The following is a 19,923-nucleotide window of genomic DNA, read 5'->3' as shown; positions in this document are numbered from 1 at the left end:
TGAATACGACCAATCTTTGTATCGATGTAAGATGGCCGATTGTCAATAACTTTATTTCTATTTTAAAGAAAGTATTATACTAACAAAAGGGTTGGGATATTGCAGTGAATTTACATGGCACAGAGGAATAACACCCGAGTCCTCAGGAATGGCAACGCATGGGGGGGTATCATGGGCGAAACAGTATACTCTGTTATGTCCATGATACTGCTCATGTCTATAGGCGACGGTTACCACTTTACATCAGGTGGGCCGTCAGCTTGTTTGCCATTCTAAGTTGTTTAAAAAATAAAATATACTTAGGAATAACGATCGGTCCTTCTGTTATATTTTTATTTAAAAGCAATGACATGTTAAAATCGGTTTTGCTAAATAAAAAAGGAGTTAAGAACGCATAGACTTACTACTTACTAAGAAAACCCACGAAGTTGGCGCCCCCCTGTTTCCGTTATTTCGATTTAAAAGGATTCGATTCCACATTTCTGTGTGCTATTCGCACTGAATGTGTATATGTGTGTATGAATAATACAATAACTTGTGTAATAAAACAATACTATAAGTATTTAATAGTTCAGAAATCAATAAGGCCTGCGCAGTCGACGGACTTTTTTTTTTTTTTATTAAATGTTCTTTTGTATAACCCTTTCAGACGTGAACGATACGGGCGTGAGTTGTAACTTAAAAAAGTTCTAAAATCGCGCGCAATTCATTTTTACGCACGAAGCTGAAATAACATGATAGCGAGATTCTAAACCGGCCAATAAGAAATCGTTTTAGCGGTTAGGTGGTGCAGTAGTCTCGTGCGTGCCGGCAAGATGGCTTGGCTCCAAAACACGAAAATATATTTTATCTGAAAGAAAAGAATCTTGAGTCTGAAAGGGATAAACCATAGACTAACAACCCAATTCAGAAACGCCACTTGCCTAAACTTATTTCTGAAGATAATAGTTTAATTTAATATATATTATATGCAAGAATTGTATAGAACTAACCAACTATATTCATTTGAAATTAATTTGTCCACTATGTCAAATAATGTTTGATCGTGGACACAACGTACATTGCAGTGGCTCGGTAAATGAAACTGAAAATTAATGCGTTCATTAATTTATTACTTTTAAACACACTGACAAATATTCTGACTGAACTATATTAAATTAATTATTATTTTTATATAATAATTTACTTAACAACTGAAATGTAATAGTTAAGACACGTTTGCTTGTTCAAACGCCGAACGGAAGAGAGCGAGTCAACGATAATTATAGTTGCATTTTTTACTAGACCATAGACTATAAGAAACTAAGATCCCACCATTTCAGACAAATTATCATACTGAAGACTAGGCAGCATGGTCTCCGACCTTAGCCTGTTCCCTTACTGAACAAACGTACTAAAAACAATAAGATCCCACCCGTTAGGAATAAATTATGATTATTTGAAATGAATATAAAAATGAGATTTAAACATGTTGAATCATATAATATTGCGTAAACATAATTACATTTCAAAACGTAAAAATAATCAGATTTTTTTTTTATATAATTCCCGCCAAATTTTATAATCGGCCATGTTTGTCTACGTACATTTTTAGTACACATTCTGTCTGCGTACAAAATGTCCGTCGCCTGTGCAAGCCATTAGTGATGTATAAAATATCGATGCCTTCTATGAAGTTGTACAATAAAATTGTTATAAATTTAAGAGATTGTAAATAAACAATATTTTCTATGAATTATGTATGGTTTTATTTAATTTTTAAATAACAATTGGCCGTATAATCCCGGCATAGTATGGGCCGCCCCCTTCTTTCACCGTTAGTGTTGTAAGAGGTGATTAAGGGGACTTAATGGTCGAGAGATAGGCAGCAGCGTCGCTTAAGACTCACCAAGGACTAACTTCGTTTGCCAACTCACCTACCAAGCTTGGCAACTACTGGCAAAACCCTCCATCCAATAGGATGAGACTTATGTCCAACAGTGGACAGTTAACGGCATATATGATGATGAATTTAAATGTAGCTAGTGGCTGGTAAGAAATTTAAATGTTAATAAATTCTAACGGCTCTTTGTAAGCTAATAGTGTATCAATTGTCATGGATTATGCTGTCACAGAAGTCGACAAAATTATTTTAAAAATTCCGACAAATTGTTTTCTAATAGCAAGCTTTTGTCTGAGAGAACCTCGACCAAGCGTCTTGTGATTTCCGCATGCAGTATCGACTACTTTAATTTCACGCATCCCGCTATTTCGACGTCCTCGCATTTTTTTTTATTGACGTTGTTATCCCGCGGTTTTTATTTTAGTACATTGATTGATATGTATAATTAAGAGAAAAGAAGAAAAAGCTGAAGCTATACCATATCTACAGCTAGAAAAAAGTTACCTGAAAATAAGTTTGAGGGCATGGCGCTCGTAGATAAATTAAATTTAGAATTAAGGAATTATTACTTAGATATTTATTCTTTTTTTTTAATCATAGACTTACTTTATTTAAGGCGAATACAATTCTGCACAGACAAACACAAAAGTATATTAATATAACGAAGTAGTTCACAAACAATTACTAAATAACTCTATAGCATTACTATACAACTAATACGGTTGCAAATTTAATTAAGTTTTAGTTCCTAAACCGCTCATTAGAGGCAGCACAATCGTATGTTAACTAATTGTAACTATAAATGTTAAAATAATTAAGATTGATAGTAAATATGAAATCTCGCAATTCTTTTCTGTATTGAAAGTCATTTCTATTAATTTACATCAATTTATCTGGCTTGACTCAGGATCGTTCCTTCTATGGGAAAGACCTATGTTCAAAAGCAAACAAGCAGCTGATCATGATAATGAATTTATCTGAGGTGAGTATAATAAATTTATGAGTAAATTCTATTTGATGTCAATATAGTGATCATAAATATTATATATTGATTCTTCCCATAATATTTGCTTCAATCGTTCGCCTCTGCACTGACAAGGGTTTCTACTGCATCCCCACTATCAGGCTGAAACAATCAATTGTTATGTTATTATGATACTATGCTTAGGTATTATGACACACTTTTTTTTTAATGGCAAAGGGCTAATGTTGCCCATTATGCCACCAACAAACAGGAAACGAAAAAACTTGTTTACGTCGGTATTTCAATTAATTAAAAAGTTTTTTTGGTTGGATTTTAATTTTCTTATTAATCGACTTTAAAAAGAAGAAGGTTTTTAATTCGATTGTATTTTTTTATGTTTGTTACTTCATAAGTTCGTCAGTTGTAAACAGATTTGAAAATTATTTTTTTATTTGAAACGATACACTTATAGATAAATTCAATAGAAATTTTGTCATTAAAATAAAATTTTTATCAGTTCAGTATTTTAGTTTCCAATTCCAAGTGACTGGTTTTGACACAATTCAAGTCGGCTTTTTTTATAAGAGAAACAATTCAATTATTACACGATGTACATTTGCGTAACACACAGCGATGCATTTTATACATTTTATGTCGAAAATTGTCTTGTCTTAAATCTTAAGGTAGTCGAGACATAAATTTTTATTTTAATAAAGAATGTTCACCGTAAATTATTCTTCAAATAACGCAGGCAAATCTTAATGGAAACTAACCTGCATATCAGCAACGGTCAATGGTGGTTCATCCTCCCTTATAACCGTCTCCCCATCCAGTTTCTTCAAACCGGGCAGCCTTCTAGCAGCTTCTGCCCGCCACGCATCTAACTCACAACCATCGTACAGCGGGTTTCCGACGAACAGCAAATCTTCCAGGTGTGGCAATTCCTTTTTATTAAACGTACATATTTGGATTATTTTAGAAACAATTTATTTTACTTAATTAATCGGTAGGTATCAGCCTCAGAAAATGATGCGATCGGGCGATATTAGATCCGAAATGAATGCCGCGTGTGTACGACATTGAAATATGTGCCTTTTTCGGAGCCAAGGAAGGAAGAAAGTGTATATATAGTATATAAAGTGATTATTTCTTTTAATTATTTATATTTATAATAAGTTTACTATTGTAATTAATGTACCAATAAGTAAGTAATGTACCATTATCATCAATTAATAAACCTGATCTCAACCTACCTGCAGTTTGTTAAACTCACTCCATTCCTTCACCAGGTTGTTGCTCATGTACAATACTTTAAGATTTCTCAGCACATTGATGCCTTTTAGCTTTTCAATTAGATTGTACGAAATCCATAACTCTTCAAGAGTATCCCCTAAACATTCCTGGGTAAAATTAGATATTAGTTGCATTTTTAATAACAATAAGTGATAGAGAACCATACCAATCGCCGCCATACTAAAAGTCGCCTTATGATCCCGGCATAAAATGGGCTACTCCTTCCTTTCCCGTGGCCATCGTAAGAGGCGACTAAGGGAACTTAAGATCGAGCAGCAGGGATGAGCAGCAGCGTCCCTCTTAAAACATCATCAAAGCCTAGCTGCGGTTACCAACCCGCAGCTTAAGAGTTGCGAAGGCATGGCCTATTCTATGCCGGGACCACACGGCAAATTATTTTGAGTAATAACAATAATCTAATAGACTTACCATCCCAGCAAAAGACTTTAAATAGTTACGGCCCAGAGACAATATTCTCAGTTTTTTTAAAGTATTAAGTCCTGATACTTTCTCAATGGTATTCGTAGAGAGACTTAATTTTCTGAAATTAAAATTTTAATATCATTATTTTTAAGGGACTAGGAATGGTGTTCGCCTGCATTATCAATATTTGTTGGCAAGGCATCAGTGAGAGATGTCAGTTACTTTGTGAAGAATTCTATAAAAATTAACCACGATGGTTTCCAGGAGAAACCGTGTGGAGGTTCACCTGATAGGATAAATTGGTGGCAACAGGGCTATTAGACCATATTACTAACAATCTCTTTACCTCTGGCAACTCTATTTAGTTTGTAATTGCTAGTAAAGATTGAGAAATTGGAGTTGTACGTGTTCATTACATGCTACAGCGGTAAACTATTAGGCGGGCCGTATGCTTAACGAATATAAATACCATCATTGTATATAAAACAACAATGACAAGTACATAGGTTGATAATATATATTCTTAGGACTCTTACTTACTCGCAATTAACGAGACAAGCTAATGTATTATCCATTTTCTCAATCGGAGGCCATTGGAATATTAAACTCACTTCTGTAGCCGTTGCAGCTTGTTGACCAGTTTTATCTTCCCATTTTTTTATTGCTTCTTTAATTGTTGTTGCTTTGGCCATTATTATGGTTAAGGATAGATAAGCTTGGTTGATTGAGTTATAGAAATTATTGATAAAACAACTTTTGTTACTTAAGTAACACTTAAGTAACAAAATCTAGTAACGTCTATATTTTAGACATTATTCTTAATCTGTGGTCGCGTTATAATTGCTTAAATCAGCAAATATAATAATTACGAAAATTTTATGAACAAATTACAAATTTTATGATACATTTTAGATTATTAAAAAGGGTTAGTATGTGACCGGTAGTGCTGCCTCTATCGAGCTATTTTAGAACTAAATATACACTATGAATTTATGCTATTTGTTTACTAATTTGCTAATGGAACTGTTTATTGGAAAAAAAGTAAAGATTTTAGGAGAAAAATACATGTAACTCAGGCCTAGTCCTAATTTATCATCAAACCGTTCCATATATTATGTTAACCATTTCTTGAAAATTAACAATCATTCATGAATAATTTACGGAGTATCTGCCATTGTAAGAAATTACCTATCATTCAATGTTTGTCGTGCTTCCTTTTTATATTATTTTTATATATTTTACATTATATTCATTTCTATATAAATCAATCAAAATTATCAAATCTTCTCAATCATGCTTTAGTAACGCAATTAAATATTATTAATTTTTATAAGTTGCAAAAAGAATGCAAGTAGAATTGTAAATATTATAGTCATTTATTTAATAACAACAAACTTGTATTTCTTTAATGAATTAAAACACACTTAATGATCACATAGAATTGGAAGAAATCATATAGACATCTAAACAATGTGTAGTATTCATACACGATTTATAAATATATGTATCAATATAAATGATAGTGTAATAGGTTCATAAAAAGTAGATGTCGCAGCGTAACCAAAGACGCTTCATTCACGAAATGGCGTCCTATCATTGACTTGCTTTCCATATTTGTCTTTCTTTGCGAATTTTCTCAAAATTTCGTGTATATTTTAAGTCCTTAAAAGTAAAAAGCTACTCTTTTGTAAAAATAATACCGGTAAGTACGAGTGTCATTGCCATTTTGACATATTTTTGAAATCTCAATATTTTTTTAATTTTTTCTTTTCGATTTCTTTTTTTTTAATTAAAAAAAAAAAAACATTTTCCTGTCTTATGTATTATTGTATACGAGTTTTGTATTTTTGCTTACCTTTGCGCTTTATATTAATAGAAGTGTCCCTAAGTTCTATATTTATTAATATTGTTAAATATCTGAAATCTGCAAGCCCTACATAACCCCTAAGGACCCAGAAATCAATAGCAGTGTACATTTTTTTCGTGGTATGTTTGATTCCAAATCTTAAAAAGTTATTATAAAAAGTTATTTTTGACAATTATTGTTCCCGCTTTTTGAATTTGTTTGAATTTTTTCTTTAATTTTATTACCTAGTTATTTTTATTCTTTAGAAAATTGTATAAATATCCGCAAAATGACCTTTGATGTAATATTTGCTCCAATCGGTACCTATCTTTCATGTTATTTTTATATTTGTTTCAAAATATGATGTATAAGATTTCGTCCTATTAGTAAATGTTATGAATGTAATGCATAACAAGCACTAATTCATGACTAATCCAGGACAATTAGAATAAAAAGGATCCTGTGTATCAGTCTTAATTATTAATCTGTTTACCAAATTTCACTGAAAATAATTTTGAATATGAAACATTCAAGTGTTTTTACGTAAATATTACATAAAAATTTTACATCTACACCATGTTTTTGCCTTTCTTAATTAGGTATCCTATAATTTAAAATAGTTTGGTGATTTATGCAAAATCATTTAACTTTTTATGTGTGATTGTATAGCAAACATTTTGTATATATATCTAAACATTTTTACACACATATTTCAAATATATAATATAATATTGACTTTTATTAATATTAAAAATGTTAAAATGAGTTTTTTTTCACTACTTAGTACTTTACTGACTTAACTGCTTTGAAATTTAATATACACAAAATTTGAGATGAAAAAGATATAGAATACTTGTGCCCTGGTTAATTAATACATCCTAATCACCCATACAAAAACAAAAAGGCATAGTCGACAAGAGTCACTGTCCACACCTTAGCAGACTGGATAAAATTTTAAATTTCCGTCTTTTAGAAAAACATCTTTTAACGTAACCAGTGTTTTGAGCAAAGTTTATCCTGATTGCATACAATTTTTTTTTAATGAATGTAATGAAATGGTATCCCTATCTGCATTATCGGTATACACTGGTGGAGCACCTGTAAGGCGATGAGTAATAGGTGGGAATGAAAAGACAGGTCAGTTAACCCATCATGATGAATTTGCTTAGAATTGACCATAATGGTTTCTAGGGGAAACGGCAATGAGGTTGATCTAATAGGGTGTATTACTAGCAATAGGAGGGGAGGGGAAAGGGATTGTTAGTAGACTAAGAATCCCATTGCTAGCAATATACCCAACGAGGTTGACCTCCTCACGGTTCCCGCTGGAAACTATCATGGTTAATTTAATCCAATTTAGGTCAGTAAATAACATTTTTATATATCAATATATTAACAATATAGTAACTACTGTCCTTTATATTCCAGATTCGGCTTCAGAAATGTCTCAACCATTTCGTTATGTAAATGTGGTACCAAATATTAAAATAAAGGTAAGCATTTCTTATATTATGTAGTAACAATAAAAATCACGTAGGCATTTTATCGACTTTTGTACAAAGTACCAGAGGGAGACTTTGTACAAAAGTCGATTGCTTGGGTACCTCTGTCCCATTCGTGTTTTAACCGTAAAGCAGCTGTGTTTGCATGGCTGTGTTTCGGTTAGAAAGGTGAAATGGCGTGAATTTACTGGGTACAGAGGAATAACACCTGAGTCCTCAGGAATGGCAACGCATGGGGGTTATCATGGGCGAAACAGTCTGTTATGTCCATGGTACTGCTCATGTTTATAGGCGACGGCTACTAGTTAGTAGGTTTCTTCAATAGTCTTAAAAAAATAATGATTGAAAAATGTTTAAAATTGTGCAATGATCTTGGTTGATTTTTTTTCTTTTTATACCACTGAGGTGGCAAACAAGCATACAGCCCACCTGACGGTAAGTGGTTACCGCAGCCTATGAACGCCTGCAACACCAAAGGTATTACGTGCGCGTTGCCGACCCTGAAGAAACTTCTTTACCCCCCTTTTGAAGAATCCATGCTGTAGTCTCTTGGGAAAACCTCGGCAGGGAGCTCATTCTACAACCTGAGTGTTCGTGGGAGGAAACATCTCTGTAACCGCGCAGTACGCGACCATTGAGGCTGTAGGACATGAGGATGAACTCCCTGTCGATGGCGATTACAAATGACATTTGATATATCACACTCCAGTTTCCCATAGACCTACGAATATTCAACTAATAATTTCTTTTACAGAAAGAGGTAGTAGAAGATGATGATGAAGTTATTGTACATTGTCGGCTGTGTAGTAAGGGATTCGTGAGCGAGATGGCGCTGCGGAACCATGCCCGCATGGAGCATTTTGAGTCGTTCGCAACTGGAGACAGCAAGGTCTGGATGAGGACTCCTCCATCATCTGTAAGTATTACTTTGTACAATAGTCGATTCGTTGTGTTGTTGTGTGTTTCGGTTTGAAGGGTGGGATATGGCGTGAATTTACAGGGTACAGAGGAATAACACCTGAGTCCTCAGGAATAGCAACGCATGGGGGTTATCATGGGCGAAACAGTATACTCTGTTATGTGCATGGTACTGCTCATGTCTATAGGCGACGGTTACCACTTTCCATCAGGTGGGCCGTCAGCTTGTTTGCCATTCTAAGTTGTATAAAAAAAGTGTTTGAAGGCTGGAGACAATTGATACGAAAAGCATGACAAGCAATACTGAATACCCAGTGACGTCCATGGTGTAATTTATGTATTGCCACACTTAAGAACTAAAACAGCGACCTCAGTAATCTTAACACTAGATGTAAATACAAATTTTGCTGTTCCGAAGTATCGTTTAGAAAAAGTTAATAGGTCTTTTATGGGAACGGGCATTAAATGTTACAATAAGATACCGAAGGATATTTTGGATCTACCTTTTAATAAATTTGAAACTGTTATTTAAAAACACTTATTGAATAAAGCCTATTACACACTAAACGATTACTTGAATGACAAGCGTGCATGGTGTTAGTCGACCATGCGCGGGCTTTTGACGACAATGTAATTTTAGACATAGTACGTTTAAATAAATACTCATAATGTTAACAGAAATTTAAAATAATAACTATTGAGTTTCTTGCGGGCTCTTCTCAACAGATAACTTTCCGAACCCTGCAGTAGATTTTAAAAATGGCGGTTTAAAAGTGCTTGTAAACAAGACTATTTGAGTAAAGATGATTTGAATTTGAAGTGGTTTTCTTTGATGGGTGAAAATGTTATGGTGATCCCACCTGCACTAACGGGATACGCTGGCGGAGCACCAGTGAAGGCTGATAGGTGAGAATGAAAACAGGCCAGTTAGCCCATCATGATGAATTCATCAGGAATTAACCATGATAGTTTCCAGGGAGAACCGCGAGGAGGTGGACCTGGTTGGGTATATTGCTAGCAATGGGATTCTCAGTCTCCATTACTAACAATGCCTTTTCCCTCAAATTTGAAGTGTTGTGCTCCTATACCATTCAATATAATAACCATATTTCGCTCTTCAAACCGAAACAGCTATATAAGCATAGCTACTTTTTAACAGAGACGAGTGGGACAGAGGTTTTTTTTAATGGGTGAAAATGAAATCGTGACCCCGTCTGCGCTATCTCTATACACTGGCGGGGCACCAGTGAGAGATGATAGGTGAGGATGAAAGCTGGTCAGTTAGCCCATCGTGACAAGTCCACAAGAATTTACCACGATTGTTTCCAGGGGGAACCGCGTGGAGGTCGACCTGATAGGGTATATTGCTAGAAAGGGGGTTGTTAGACCCTATTACTAACAATCCCTTCCCCCCAGTGGTACAGAGGTACCCATGCATATGATTTATAATCTCCTGGCTTTTCCAAGATTTTCACCTTGGATTGTTCTTTGTTCCCTCCTTGTAGTCTAGGCATAGAGTATGCAGCCCCTTCCTTTCCTGTGGCTGTTGTAAGGATAACTAAGGGAAATGGTTAAGAAATAGGCAACAGCGTCCCTCTTAGAACCAAATCCTAACTGTGGTTGCCAACCCGCCTGCCAAGCGTGGCAATTACTGGCAGAATTCTCCTTTATGGGAGAGGGTTATGTCTTGTGGCTGATAAATGGTTGGCATGGTGATAACAATGATTTTTGTTCTAGCCAAAACGCAATGCATCTCCTGATCGCTTCGACCCAAATATACAGATCAAAAAGGAAACGGAAGAATTACTCTCAACCATGGAACCAGGCAACCTCATGAGCTTAGCCTCCGAGGATGTCAGCTACATCATCATCAAGGCAGAAGATCTTCCAAATCTGAAGGCAACCAAGAAGAAGGATGTCAAAGTGATGAAGGTGCCAAAACCTGTTACTACAAAGAAGGAAAAAGAGCCCCCGCAGCCCATTACGTAAGTTAGAAATTTATCGTTTCTTTTTTTTTATACGACTTAGAATGGCAAACAAGTTGACGACCCACCTGATGGAAAGTGGTAACCGTCGCCTATAGACATGAGCAGTACCGTGGACATAACAGAGTATACTGTTTCGCCCATGATATCCCCCAAGCGTTATCATTCCTGAGGACTCAGGTGTTATTCCTCTGTACCTTGTAAATCCCTATGGTTTTTTTGATGAGTGATAATGGAATGGTAGCCCCGCCTGCGCTAACGGTATACGCTGGCGGGGCACCAGTGAATGATAATAGGTGATAATGAAAAGGCAGGTCAGTTAGTCCATCGTGACGAACTCCACTAGAATTAACTGCGACGGTTTCCGGGGGGAACCGCGTGGAGATCGACCCAATAAGGTATATTGCTAGCAATGGGACTGGCGGTGCACATTACTAACAGAGGGAGACTTTGTACAAAAGTCGATTGTTTGGGTACCTCTGTCCCATTCGTGTTTCCACCGTGAAGCAGTTGTGTTTGCATGGCTGTGTTTCGGTTTGAAGGGTGGGATGTGGCGTGACTTTACTGGGTTTACTTTTCTATCTGTTCTCCTTTAACCAAAGCTTGTCTGTAAGAGATCGCTCTAGCGATAACACCGCCTTCTGTACCTTTATGTGTATATTTCAATCTGTATTTATGTTACTGTATTTCACTTGAATTATTCACTTGTCATTGTATATTTTTATTTATGCTGCAATAAAGAGTTAAATAAATAAATAATATTATAATGTTTAAAATAATCCAAAATTTATATTAAATTATTAAACATACATACAAATACAAGTGTCTAACAAATTTACTTTAAAAAATATCTACGATTCTCTTATGAAGAAATTGAACACACAACAATTTTCAATATTTTTCACCGCATAATTAGGTACATTTCTGCTCTACCAAAGGTCGACTGGGAGAGAATGCTTCCATATAATAAAGCTTTAAATCCGCCTTTTGTACCAAACATTTCTTTTTTGTAAAGTGGTTAATAAAGAAAAAAATAATTAAAATCAAAATATAATTAATTTATCTTTGAAATTAAACTTTACTTACTACATAGATAAAATTTTATCTCTATATCACTGCATAGTATAAAGTCGCTGTCGCTGTCTGTCCGTCCCTATGTATGATTAAATCTTTAGAACTACGCAATGGATTTTGATGCGGTTATTTCTAATAAATAGAGTGATTCAAGAGGAAGGTTTATATGTATAATACATACATAATATTGTAGAGGAACACTGATAATTTTAGATATTTCTAATGTGATGTAATGTGCACCCGTGCGAAGCCGGGGCGAGACGCTAGTCTAAGTAAATAAATAAATATACGTAAACAACATGTACCTACTGCGGTAATATGGTCGATTCGTGGAATCGGGTCGTCGAATTTTCATTTATCTTTAATTCTTTATTCGACACTTAAATGTTCCTAAACCGTGTGAACGATCCTACATACAATGCATCTGTAAGCTGACACCGACTTGACGATTTCTTTTACGTTCATAAATTTATTTATTTATTTTATTCTTTACTAGCGACCCGCCCCGGCTTTGCACGGGTACAATGTTGATACTAAATAGCGTCGCCGGCCCCCTTTTACATTACGACATCACATTAGAAATTTCTAAATTTATCAGTGTTTCTCTACAATATTATGCATGTATTATACATATAAACCTTCCTCTTGAATCACTCTATCTATTAAAAAAAAACGCTTAAGAATCCGTTGCGTAGTTTTAAAGATTTAAGCGTACATAAGGACGGACAGACAGCGACAGCGACTTTGTTTTATACTACGTAGTGATTGCAACAATAAAACTTTGTACAAGTGGCGAGCTTAATGCCATATGGCATTCTCTACCAGCTTGGTAAGTTTTTTTTTGATGGATGATAATGGAATGGTAGCCCCACCCGCGCTATCGGTATACACCGGCGGGGCAGCAGTGACGGATGATAGGTGAGGGTGAAGCAGGTCAGTTAGCCCATCGTGACGAATTCAACGAGAATTGTTCACGATGGTTTCCAGGGGGAACCACGTGGAGGTCGACCTAATAAGGCATATTGCTAGCAATGGGGCTGTTAAACTCCATTGCAAACAATCCCTTTCCCCCCACCAGCTAACCATTAGGTGAAAACAAAAAGCGTATGAAGGGCAGATGTGGTGAAAAATATGTGACGTAATTATACATAACAATACATAAGAAATACACATATAATACATTAACACTACTTTTTTTTATACAACTTAGAATGGCAAACAAGCTGACGGCCCATCTGATGGAAAGTGGTAACCGTCGCCTATAGACATGAGCAGTACTATGCACATAACAGAGTATACTGTTTCGCCCATGATATACTCCATGCGTTGCAATTCCTGAGGACTCGATTATTTATGACTCAACATAAATGTAATGTAATGACAAAAGTCGTTTGCTTGGGTACCTCTATCCCATTCGTGTTTCAACTGTAAAGCAGTTGTGTTTGCATGGCTGTGTTTCGGTTTCAAGGGTGGGATATGGCGTGAATTTACAAGGTACAGAAGAATAACACCTGAGTCTTCAGGAAAGGCAACGCATGGGGGTATCATGGGCGAAACAGTATACTTTGTTATGTTCATGGTACTGCTCATGTCTATAGGCGACGGTTACCACTTTCCATCAGGTGGGCCGTCAGCTAGTTTGCCATTCTAAGTTGTATAAAAAAAATGTATATTTGGTACAGGGGTCCATTCGAATGTCTGCAACCGTCGACCCTGGTGGCGGACGGCACATGCCACCAAATCTTCTTCTCGTGCTGCGAGTACTCAGTCCACTTCAGGGACGAGCACACCAGACGCCGCAAGGGGCACAGGTGCCAGGTCTGCGAGAAGCCGCTTCTCCTTTGCGACGAGGCGATACCATATCCATGCGAGGTAAGCTTCGACATAATCATCGTCATCAGCATATCAGCTGTTAACTACTCTCTGCTGGGGGGGGGGGCGGCTGGGATTGTTAGTAACGAGATCTAACAGACCTATTACTAGCACTATACCCTGCCGGGTCGACCTCCACGCGGTTCCCCCTGGAAAACATAGTGAAAACAAAGAATGGCAAACAAGCTGACGGCCCACCTGATGGAAAGTGGTATTATATATAAGTTTATCTCCAAAATTCTTCCTCACTGGAGGGAGACTTTGTACAAAAGTCGATTGCTTGGGTACCTCTGTTCTATTCGTGTTACAACCGTGAAGTAGTTGTATTTGCATGGCTGTGTTTCGGTTTGAAGGGTGGGATATGGCAGTGAATTTACAGGGTATAGAGGAATAACATCTGAGTCCTCAGGAATGGCAACGCATGGGGAGTATCATGGGCGCAACAGTACATTCTGTTATGTCCATGCTCATGTTCTCATTCTAAGTTGTATAAAAAAAAATTGACTCGACCAATATCGAATCCGACATCCGACATGTTCCCCACAACGCCATGAAGGTCGCCAAATTGTGTTTGTGTGTTTGCAGGTATGCGGCGTGGGTTTCCAGACCAACAAGGAGCTCATGGATCACATGTCTATAGTTCACGTGAAACTGAAGCCATTCGAATGCACAGTTTGCTACAAACGCTTCACACAACAGGTAAAAAAATATCTTGTTTTATTACAGAGAGAAAGGAAATAAACTAAAACTTAAAGTTTTGTTAAATATTTAATACTAGCGGCCCGTCCCGGCTTCGCACGGGTGAACATTTTTACAACATTTTAATAAGTGGTTATTGTGACATAACGATAATAGTTGGACATGTAGTGTCGGGAAGTTTTTTGTAGTTATCGATATTTTCTTCAATATTGTAAAACATGCTTTTGTTCTATCACCAATAGTTTCCGCAGCGCACGCGACCAAAGATATTTCATAGCATTTTTTTTACATCTTAAGTTACGTTACTAAAGTTTTAGTAAGGATCCCTAATCTTTTCTAGCAATAAATATATCCTATGTTACTCAGGGTGAATGTAGCTTTCTAATGATGAGAGAATTTTTGAAATCGGCAAAGTAGTTTTTGATTTTATTCATTACAAACATACATACACACAAAAATACAAATCTATCCTCTTTATAATATAATATTAGTGTAGATTTCTGATAAGATACATCTTTAAATTGCCAAGATCTTCTTTCTAAAATTCTAACTGTGATTGCCAACCCGCCTGCCAAGCGTGGCAACTACTGGCAAAACTCCCCTTATGTCCAACAGTGGACAGGTAATGGTTGAAATAATGATTCAATGTTTATATTCCAGAGCGGAGTCCAACAACATATGCGGATGCACACTGGAGACCGTCCATTCCCCTGCACCTTCTGCCCCAAAGCGTTCACCCAGAAGTCCGGCCTCGACCAGCATCTTCGCATACACACCAAAGTGAAACCGTACCGCTGTGTCATCTGTAACAAAGCATTCTGTCAGTCCGTACACCTCAAACAGCACATGCGGACACACACAAACGTGTCGCCGTTCCAATGCGGCATCTGTCAGAAAAAATTCAAGCAAAGCAGTCACCTGAAGTACCATCTCAAAAACCATAACCCCTCGAACATGACCGAGGAACAGAAGCATAAGTACGCAGAGCTGGTGGGCATGATACAGAAGGAGGTGGAAATGGAAGTGGATCCGGTGGAGATCCAAATCGAGGATATGCAAGGAGAGCAGTACGTAGTGGCCGTCCAGGGGGTGCAGAATGATTTCCTGGAAGAAGCGAGCGATGGCACGTGGAATGTGAAGATGGTTAACAATTGAGGCAAATTGACTTTGTGTTGTATCAAAGTGGTTATAGCAATTGTAATAGAAGGAATTAAAAATACGACTTCCTTGCCAAGAAATGAACTATTAAAAAAAATATAGTCTCACGAGATTATTGAAGGATTTTAACTATACTATTGTACTATCGGGTACTATCTGTATCACTCCAATATATATATATATTAGATATTCCGCTGGGTCATCATCCATTTCGAGATCTCCCATATCAGTCGGATATCTATGTTCATTACGACCGGGTGCCTCATTTCATTATTATATATTGGATAAACCCTATATATTATATCCATTATTAAATTAATTATACTAGTTTCTACCTTGAAGCAGTTGTGTTTGCATGGCTGTGTTTCGGTTTGAAGGGTGGGATATGGCAGTGAATTTACAGGGTGCAGAGGATTAACATCTGAGTCCTCAGGAATGGCAACGCATGGGGGGGATCATGGGCGAAACAGTATACTCTGTTATGTCCATGGTACTGCTCATGTTTATAGGCGACGGTTAACACTTTCCATCAGGTGGGCCGTCAGCTTGTTTGCCATTCTAAGTCGTATAAAAAAAAACAATATATAGATAGTGTTGGTACAATATATATGTATATTGCTGTATGTTATCCACACACAGCATACAAACAAATCTGTTCAGGCGTTTAGAAGTTAAAGTGGAATAAAGATACACAAATGAACCTTGAAAATATTTATAGGTTATTCATATAAAATTTTTATTTTGAATTTGTCTACCATCAGACTGGCCGTATGCTTGTTGTTTGGCCCTTCGTGGTATAAAAAGTTAACAGCAATTATTGTGCAATTTGTTGGACGAATCGCAAAATACATAATAATTGATTACAAAACAATTACTGAAATGTTTTGATGCTGTATTAAAAGAAATGCTATCAGTAACTGACCTCTTTTAGCTTTGTTTTTTTTTTAATATTGTTTTTATAAATTATTTATTCAAAAGTTTTAATGTTTTAATGAAATGTAGAGAAAATATAATAAATATATCTTTGTAAACAAAACCACTCGGAAATGATTTGACAATGATTTTAGCCATTTTACTATTTAAATAAAAAAAAGATATTTGCAATAAGTATCTATTTTTCTCTTTATGCCCATCCCGTTTCAATTTTTTTTATATACAACTTAGAATGGCAAACATGCTGACGGTCCACCTGATGATAAGTGGTAACCGCCGTTCCTTATTCTTTGAGATAAAAAAAAATCCAAATCGGTTTAAAACTGATTGAGTTATAAGGTACAAACATAATAAATATGGGATAAGGGGATTGTTAGTAATGGGGGTTAACTACTCCTTTGCTAACAATGCACCGTATCTGGTCGACCTCTACGCAGTTCCACCTGGAAACCATCGTGATAATTTTTTGTGAAATTCGCCACGATGGGCTAACTGATCTGTTTTCATCCTCACCTATTATCCCTCACTGGTGCCCCACTAGCGTATATCAATAGCGCAGGCGGGGTTACCATTTCATTTTTACCATTAAAAAATAACAATAAATATAGTCGGTTGGAAAAGGGAACAAAATACCCAAAGAATAAGTAAAAACTAGCATTTAAAGCAGTAGAGAGACTTAATTGATCAAAGAAAGAGATGAAAAAAAAAGGAGACAACAATATAAGACCTAAAAGAGAAAAAAGCTTTTATTGGTCTTCAAAAGTCTTATACAAAATGCATTACGGTATAAACACGAATAGGACAGAGGTGGCCAAGCAAACAACTTTTATACAATCCTTTGGTGAAGGTCCTAGATGGCGTTAGAGTCGAGGTTTGTAGTTTTCATTAGTTTTTTTTTTTTTTTTAATCATGATAATGGCAGGAATCACAGTAAAATACCAACAAAAGAAATGCTAGAAGAGTATTGGGACAATCAATATATTCTAGAAGAGCTTTCTCGACCAAAGACCAAGCGGTACATCCGTACGTATCAATTTTATAACGATTTAATTTACTTTTTATTTTTTATTTATCGCCAAAAAAGCGTTCCATTTAGCGTAGTGAAAAAAAAATATAACAAACAATATTATAACAATTTGTACAATCAATAATCTATATAAGCCGTACATAGCAATTATTACAAGAAATTAAATTAATATTATAATTATGGAGGCATACCAAATGATATGATTTCATTAGTTATTTAAGATTTAAAAGTTTAGTTAGCTTATATAATAATAATACTTCTAAGTCATATGCATAACTGTGTAAATAAAAAATGAAAAAATGTAAATAATTAAATTGTATCATTTTATTCATTAATTTACGTGTGTTAAATGTGAACGGTGTGGACTGCCGTTCGGTGAGCGTGGACTGTAGGGGCGTTGGTTCAGGCTGGAGTGAAACACAGGGATTACTCTTCTGAAGCCTCCGGTACCGTCTGAAGAGAGTATTTTTCTTCTTGTCCTATTTCTTCTCGAGAGTGTAGTGCGTCGCTGCTCGGAAGCGAATGCCGCTCGACGAGAGGCGGCCTATCTTTATACCCGCCCGCTCGCACGATAACATTTCCAACTCGCGTTAGCGAATCTGCGCGAGCGGGACGGGGCGAGAAAGAACGAGACGCGTGTCTCTTCAGATCGGTACTCTATAGCGTTTATTTATTGCAATTTACAATTTCTTAATTCTATTTATTGTTACAATTTCTATTTCTATTCGTAGGTAATAAGGACAACACACAAAGGAATACTTTATTTAACTTACACTATCTTAAATCTATGTAAATCTATATAAAATAACAGAATACAAAACGATTAACTAGGACTTAACAACTATAAATTACGATATATACAAATAATGTCGCGAACAAAATGGCTCAAATAAAGTGTTTATCTATCTATCTATCTAAATAATCGTAGTGCCATAGATTAAGAATATCAATTTTTGTGACATTGACAATTTTAATTTATGTCAGTTCATTCCGACTAACATTCCGACATATGATACCATCAAACTGTCAGTCAATCTTTTGTCATCAGTCTGATAATTTTGTGCTGTATCTTACTGCGTCATACACCGGTTGTTCCTTATATTTTATGGAATTATTTTGGACAAATATTATTCAGGCTTTAATTAGTGTAACAAGTGCATTTTATGATGTGAAGTTATTTGAAATACAGCTGGAAGACACCATTTGTTCAACTACAGAAGGTAAGTTTTAGTTAAAGGTCATTGTTTGTTGATTCGGCTAAAATTAAAATTCTGTACATGTGTTTGTGCTTAGGGATGCGCTTATGTAGTTACTATTATTTTTGTATCGATATCTAATCGATTTCAACTTAATAATAAATTAATAATAAAACCTTTGATTGAGTTTAAAGTCTAATATTTGTATACATTTATCTACAATATATTATTATATGTGGGTAGTTTTATTGGATATATTATTACTGTATATCTTATTATATTAAAGGACGTAAGACTAACTCAAGGTTTTTCAATATAATTCTACGTCTCGATAGAATGTTTTGAACAGACATCATTCATCAGAATTTAGTACACGACTATTATATTTTAAGATTTTCATTTTATTATCTTTCCGTAGGTAATGTGTATTTCTATTACATCTTACGTGTTAAATACAACAGACTCTTTATCAACAACTATTATTTGGCTATTGATTGCATCTATTTATTTTTTGCGAAATACTTATCTACTCTTAATATTCCGAACTAGCTATTTTAACCTTTTGACCTCTAGGTTTAGTAGTTGTTGCCATGCCCTTTCAACTTTTTTATATTGTACCTATGTACTTGGTTTTTTTATTGTAACGGTTTTAAACTTTGCACAATATAATGTATTGATAGTACTGGGGAAAAAGGATGCTCCATGGCTAGCAACATACCCTATCAGGTAGACCTCTATGCGGTTGTTTCTGGAAACCATTGTGGTTATTTTTTTCAAATTTCGCCACGATCGGTTATCTGACCAGCTTTCATCCCGGCCGGTGACCGGTCGTCCCTCGAATTGGGGACCGGTAGACGGCAGAGGTCGCCAGTTCGGGGGCCGACCACATACTCATTTGTTGCAGTATCCAGCCTTACATTATATTGTATTGTAAAAGCTTTATTGTACATAATTTATATTGGAAACATTAACATTATAACATTATTTTTTTTACACTTTAACTCTTTAAAAAAAGCCCGAAGTATAATTTTTGATAGTTTGTGACTTGATGATGACGTAATGTAGCGCTTTACTCGCGGCATTGTCTGCGTGACCAGAAAAAAAGTAATCGATATTCTTAATTCGAAATAGTTTCTTTTTTACTGTATCGA

The 19,923-nt window shown here is 35.7% G+C and overlaps 3 protein-coding genes across 6 annotated transcripts in view; 2 read left to right on the top strand and 1 right to left on the bottom strand.

The window, feature by feature from the left end:
- Positions 1–2,444: 2,444 nt before the first annotated feature.
- LOC113514168 (dynein axonemal light chain 1-like) lies at positions 2,445–5,724 on the bottom strand. Its single transcript, XM_026898163.3, has 5 exons — positions 5,103–5,724; positions 4,569–4,680; positions 4,100–4,246; positions 3,620–3,790; positions 2,445–3,008 (listed from the first exon to the last, which is right to left on the bottom strand). The coding sequence occupies exons 1-5, from the start codon at positions 5,252–5,254 to the stop codon at positions 2,955–2,957; spliced, it is 636 nt and encodes a 211-aa protein (XP_026753964.1). The 5' UTR covers positions 5,255–5,724; the 3' UTR covers positions 2,445–2,954.
- Positions 5,725–6,123: 399 nt separating this feature from the next.
- LOC113514167 (zinc finger protein 235-like) lies at positions 6,124–16,719 on the top strand. 3 transcript variants are annotated; one of them, XM_052892091.1, is made up of 7 exons: positions 6,124–6,264; positions 7,837–7,901; positions 8,665–8,826; positions 10,566–10,813; positions 13,570–13,759; positions 14,345–14,458; positions 15,119–16,718. In XM_052892091.1, exons 2-7 carry the CDS (start codon positions 7,851–7,853, stop codon positions 15,611–15,613), a joined length of 1,260 nt encoding a protein of 419 aa, XP_052748051.1. In that variant the 5' UTR covers positions 6,124–6,264; positions 7,837–7,850; the 3' UTR covers positions 15,614–16,718. The 3 variants fall into 3 exon arrangements, with proteins under 3 accessions (XP_052748051.1, XP_052748052.1, XP_052748050.1); XM_052892092.1 differs by lacking the exon at positions 6,124–6,264 and adding an exon at positions 6,366–6,548 and having other exon boundaries at positions 15,119–16,719; XM_052892090.1 differs by lacking the exon at positions 6,124–6,264 and adding an exon at positions 6,661–6,728 and having other exon boundaries at positions 15,119–16,719.
- A 1,903-nt stretch (positions 16,720–18,622) lies between these two features.
- The window catches only part of LOC113513772 (signal transducer and activator of transcription 5B), a 50,165-nt gene continuing 48,864 nt past the window's right edge, over positions 18,623–19,923 (top strand). For both annotated transcript variants that reach the window (XM_052892083.1, XM_052892086.1), the window contains exon 1: positions 18,623–18,796. The gene's annotated coding sequence lies outside the window, so the exon portion shown is untranslated. The remainder of the gene's footprint in view (positions 18,797–19,923) is intronic.

This window comes from Galleria mellonella, unplaced genomic scaffold (genome assembly GCF_026898425.1).
Source record: "Galleria mellonella isolate WM207_F2 unplaced genomic scaffold, CSIRO_AGI_GalMel_v1 utg150, whole genome shotgun sequence".
Classification (NCBI taxonomy): domain Eukaryota; kingdom Metazoa; phylum Arthropoda; class Insecta; order Lepidoptera; family Pyralidae; genus Galleria; species Galleria mellonella.
This window is presented reverse-complemented; position numbering and strand designations above follow the sequence as displayed.

What these genes read in the sequence shown, in the direction of transcription:
- LOC113514167 (XM_052892090.1), top strand. Translation starts at nt 6,698, where the DNA reads ATGACCTTTGATGTAATATTTGCTCCAATCG. An exon ending in TACCAAATATTAAAATAAAG is followed by an intron (nt 7,902 to 8,664) that starts GTAAGCATTTCT and finishes TTTCTTTTACAG; the next exon opens with AAAGAGGTAGTAGAAGATGA. An exon ending in TGAGGACTCCTCCATCATCT is followed by an intron (nt 8,827 to 10,565) that starts GTAAGTATTACT and finishes TTTTTGTTCTAG; the next exon opens with CCAAAACGCAATGCATCTCC.
- LOC113514168 (XM_026898163.3), bottom strand. Translation starts at nt 5,254, where the DNA reads ATGGCCAAAGCAACAACAATTAAAGAAGCAATAAAAAAATGGGAAGAT. An exon ending in GCTTGTCTCGTTAATTGCGA is followed by an intron (nt 4,681 to 5,102) that starts GTAAGTAAGAGT and finishes TTTTAATTTCAG; the next exon opens with AAAATTAAGTCTCTCTACGA. An exon ending in GTGAGTTTAACAAACTGCAG is followed by an intron (nt 3,791 to 4,099) that starts GTAGGTTGAGAT and finishes TTTAATAAAAAG; the next exon opens with GAATTGCCACACCTGGAAGA.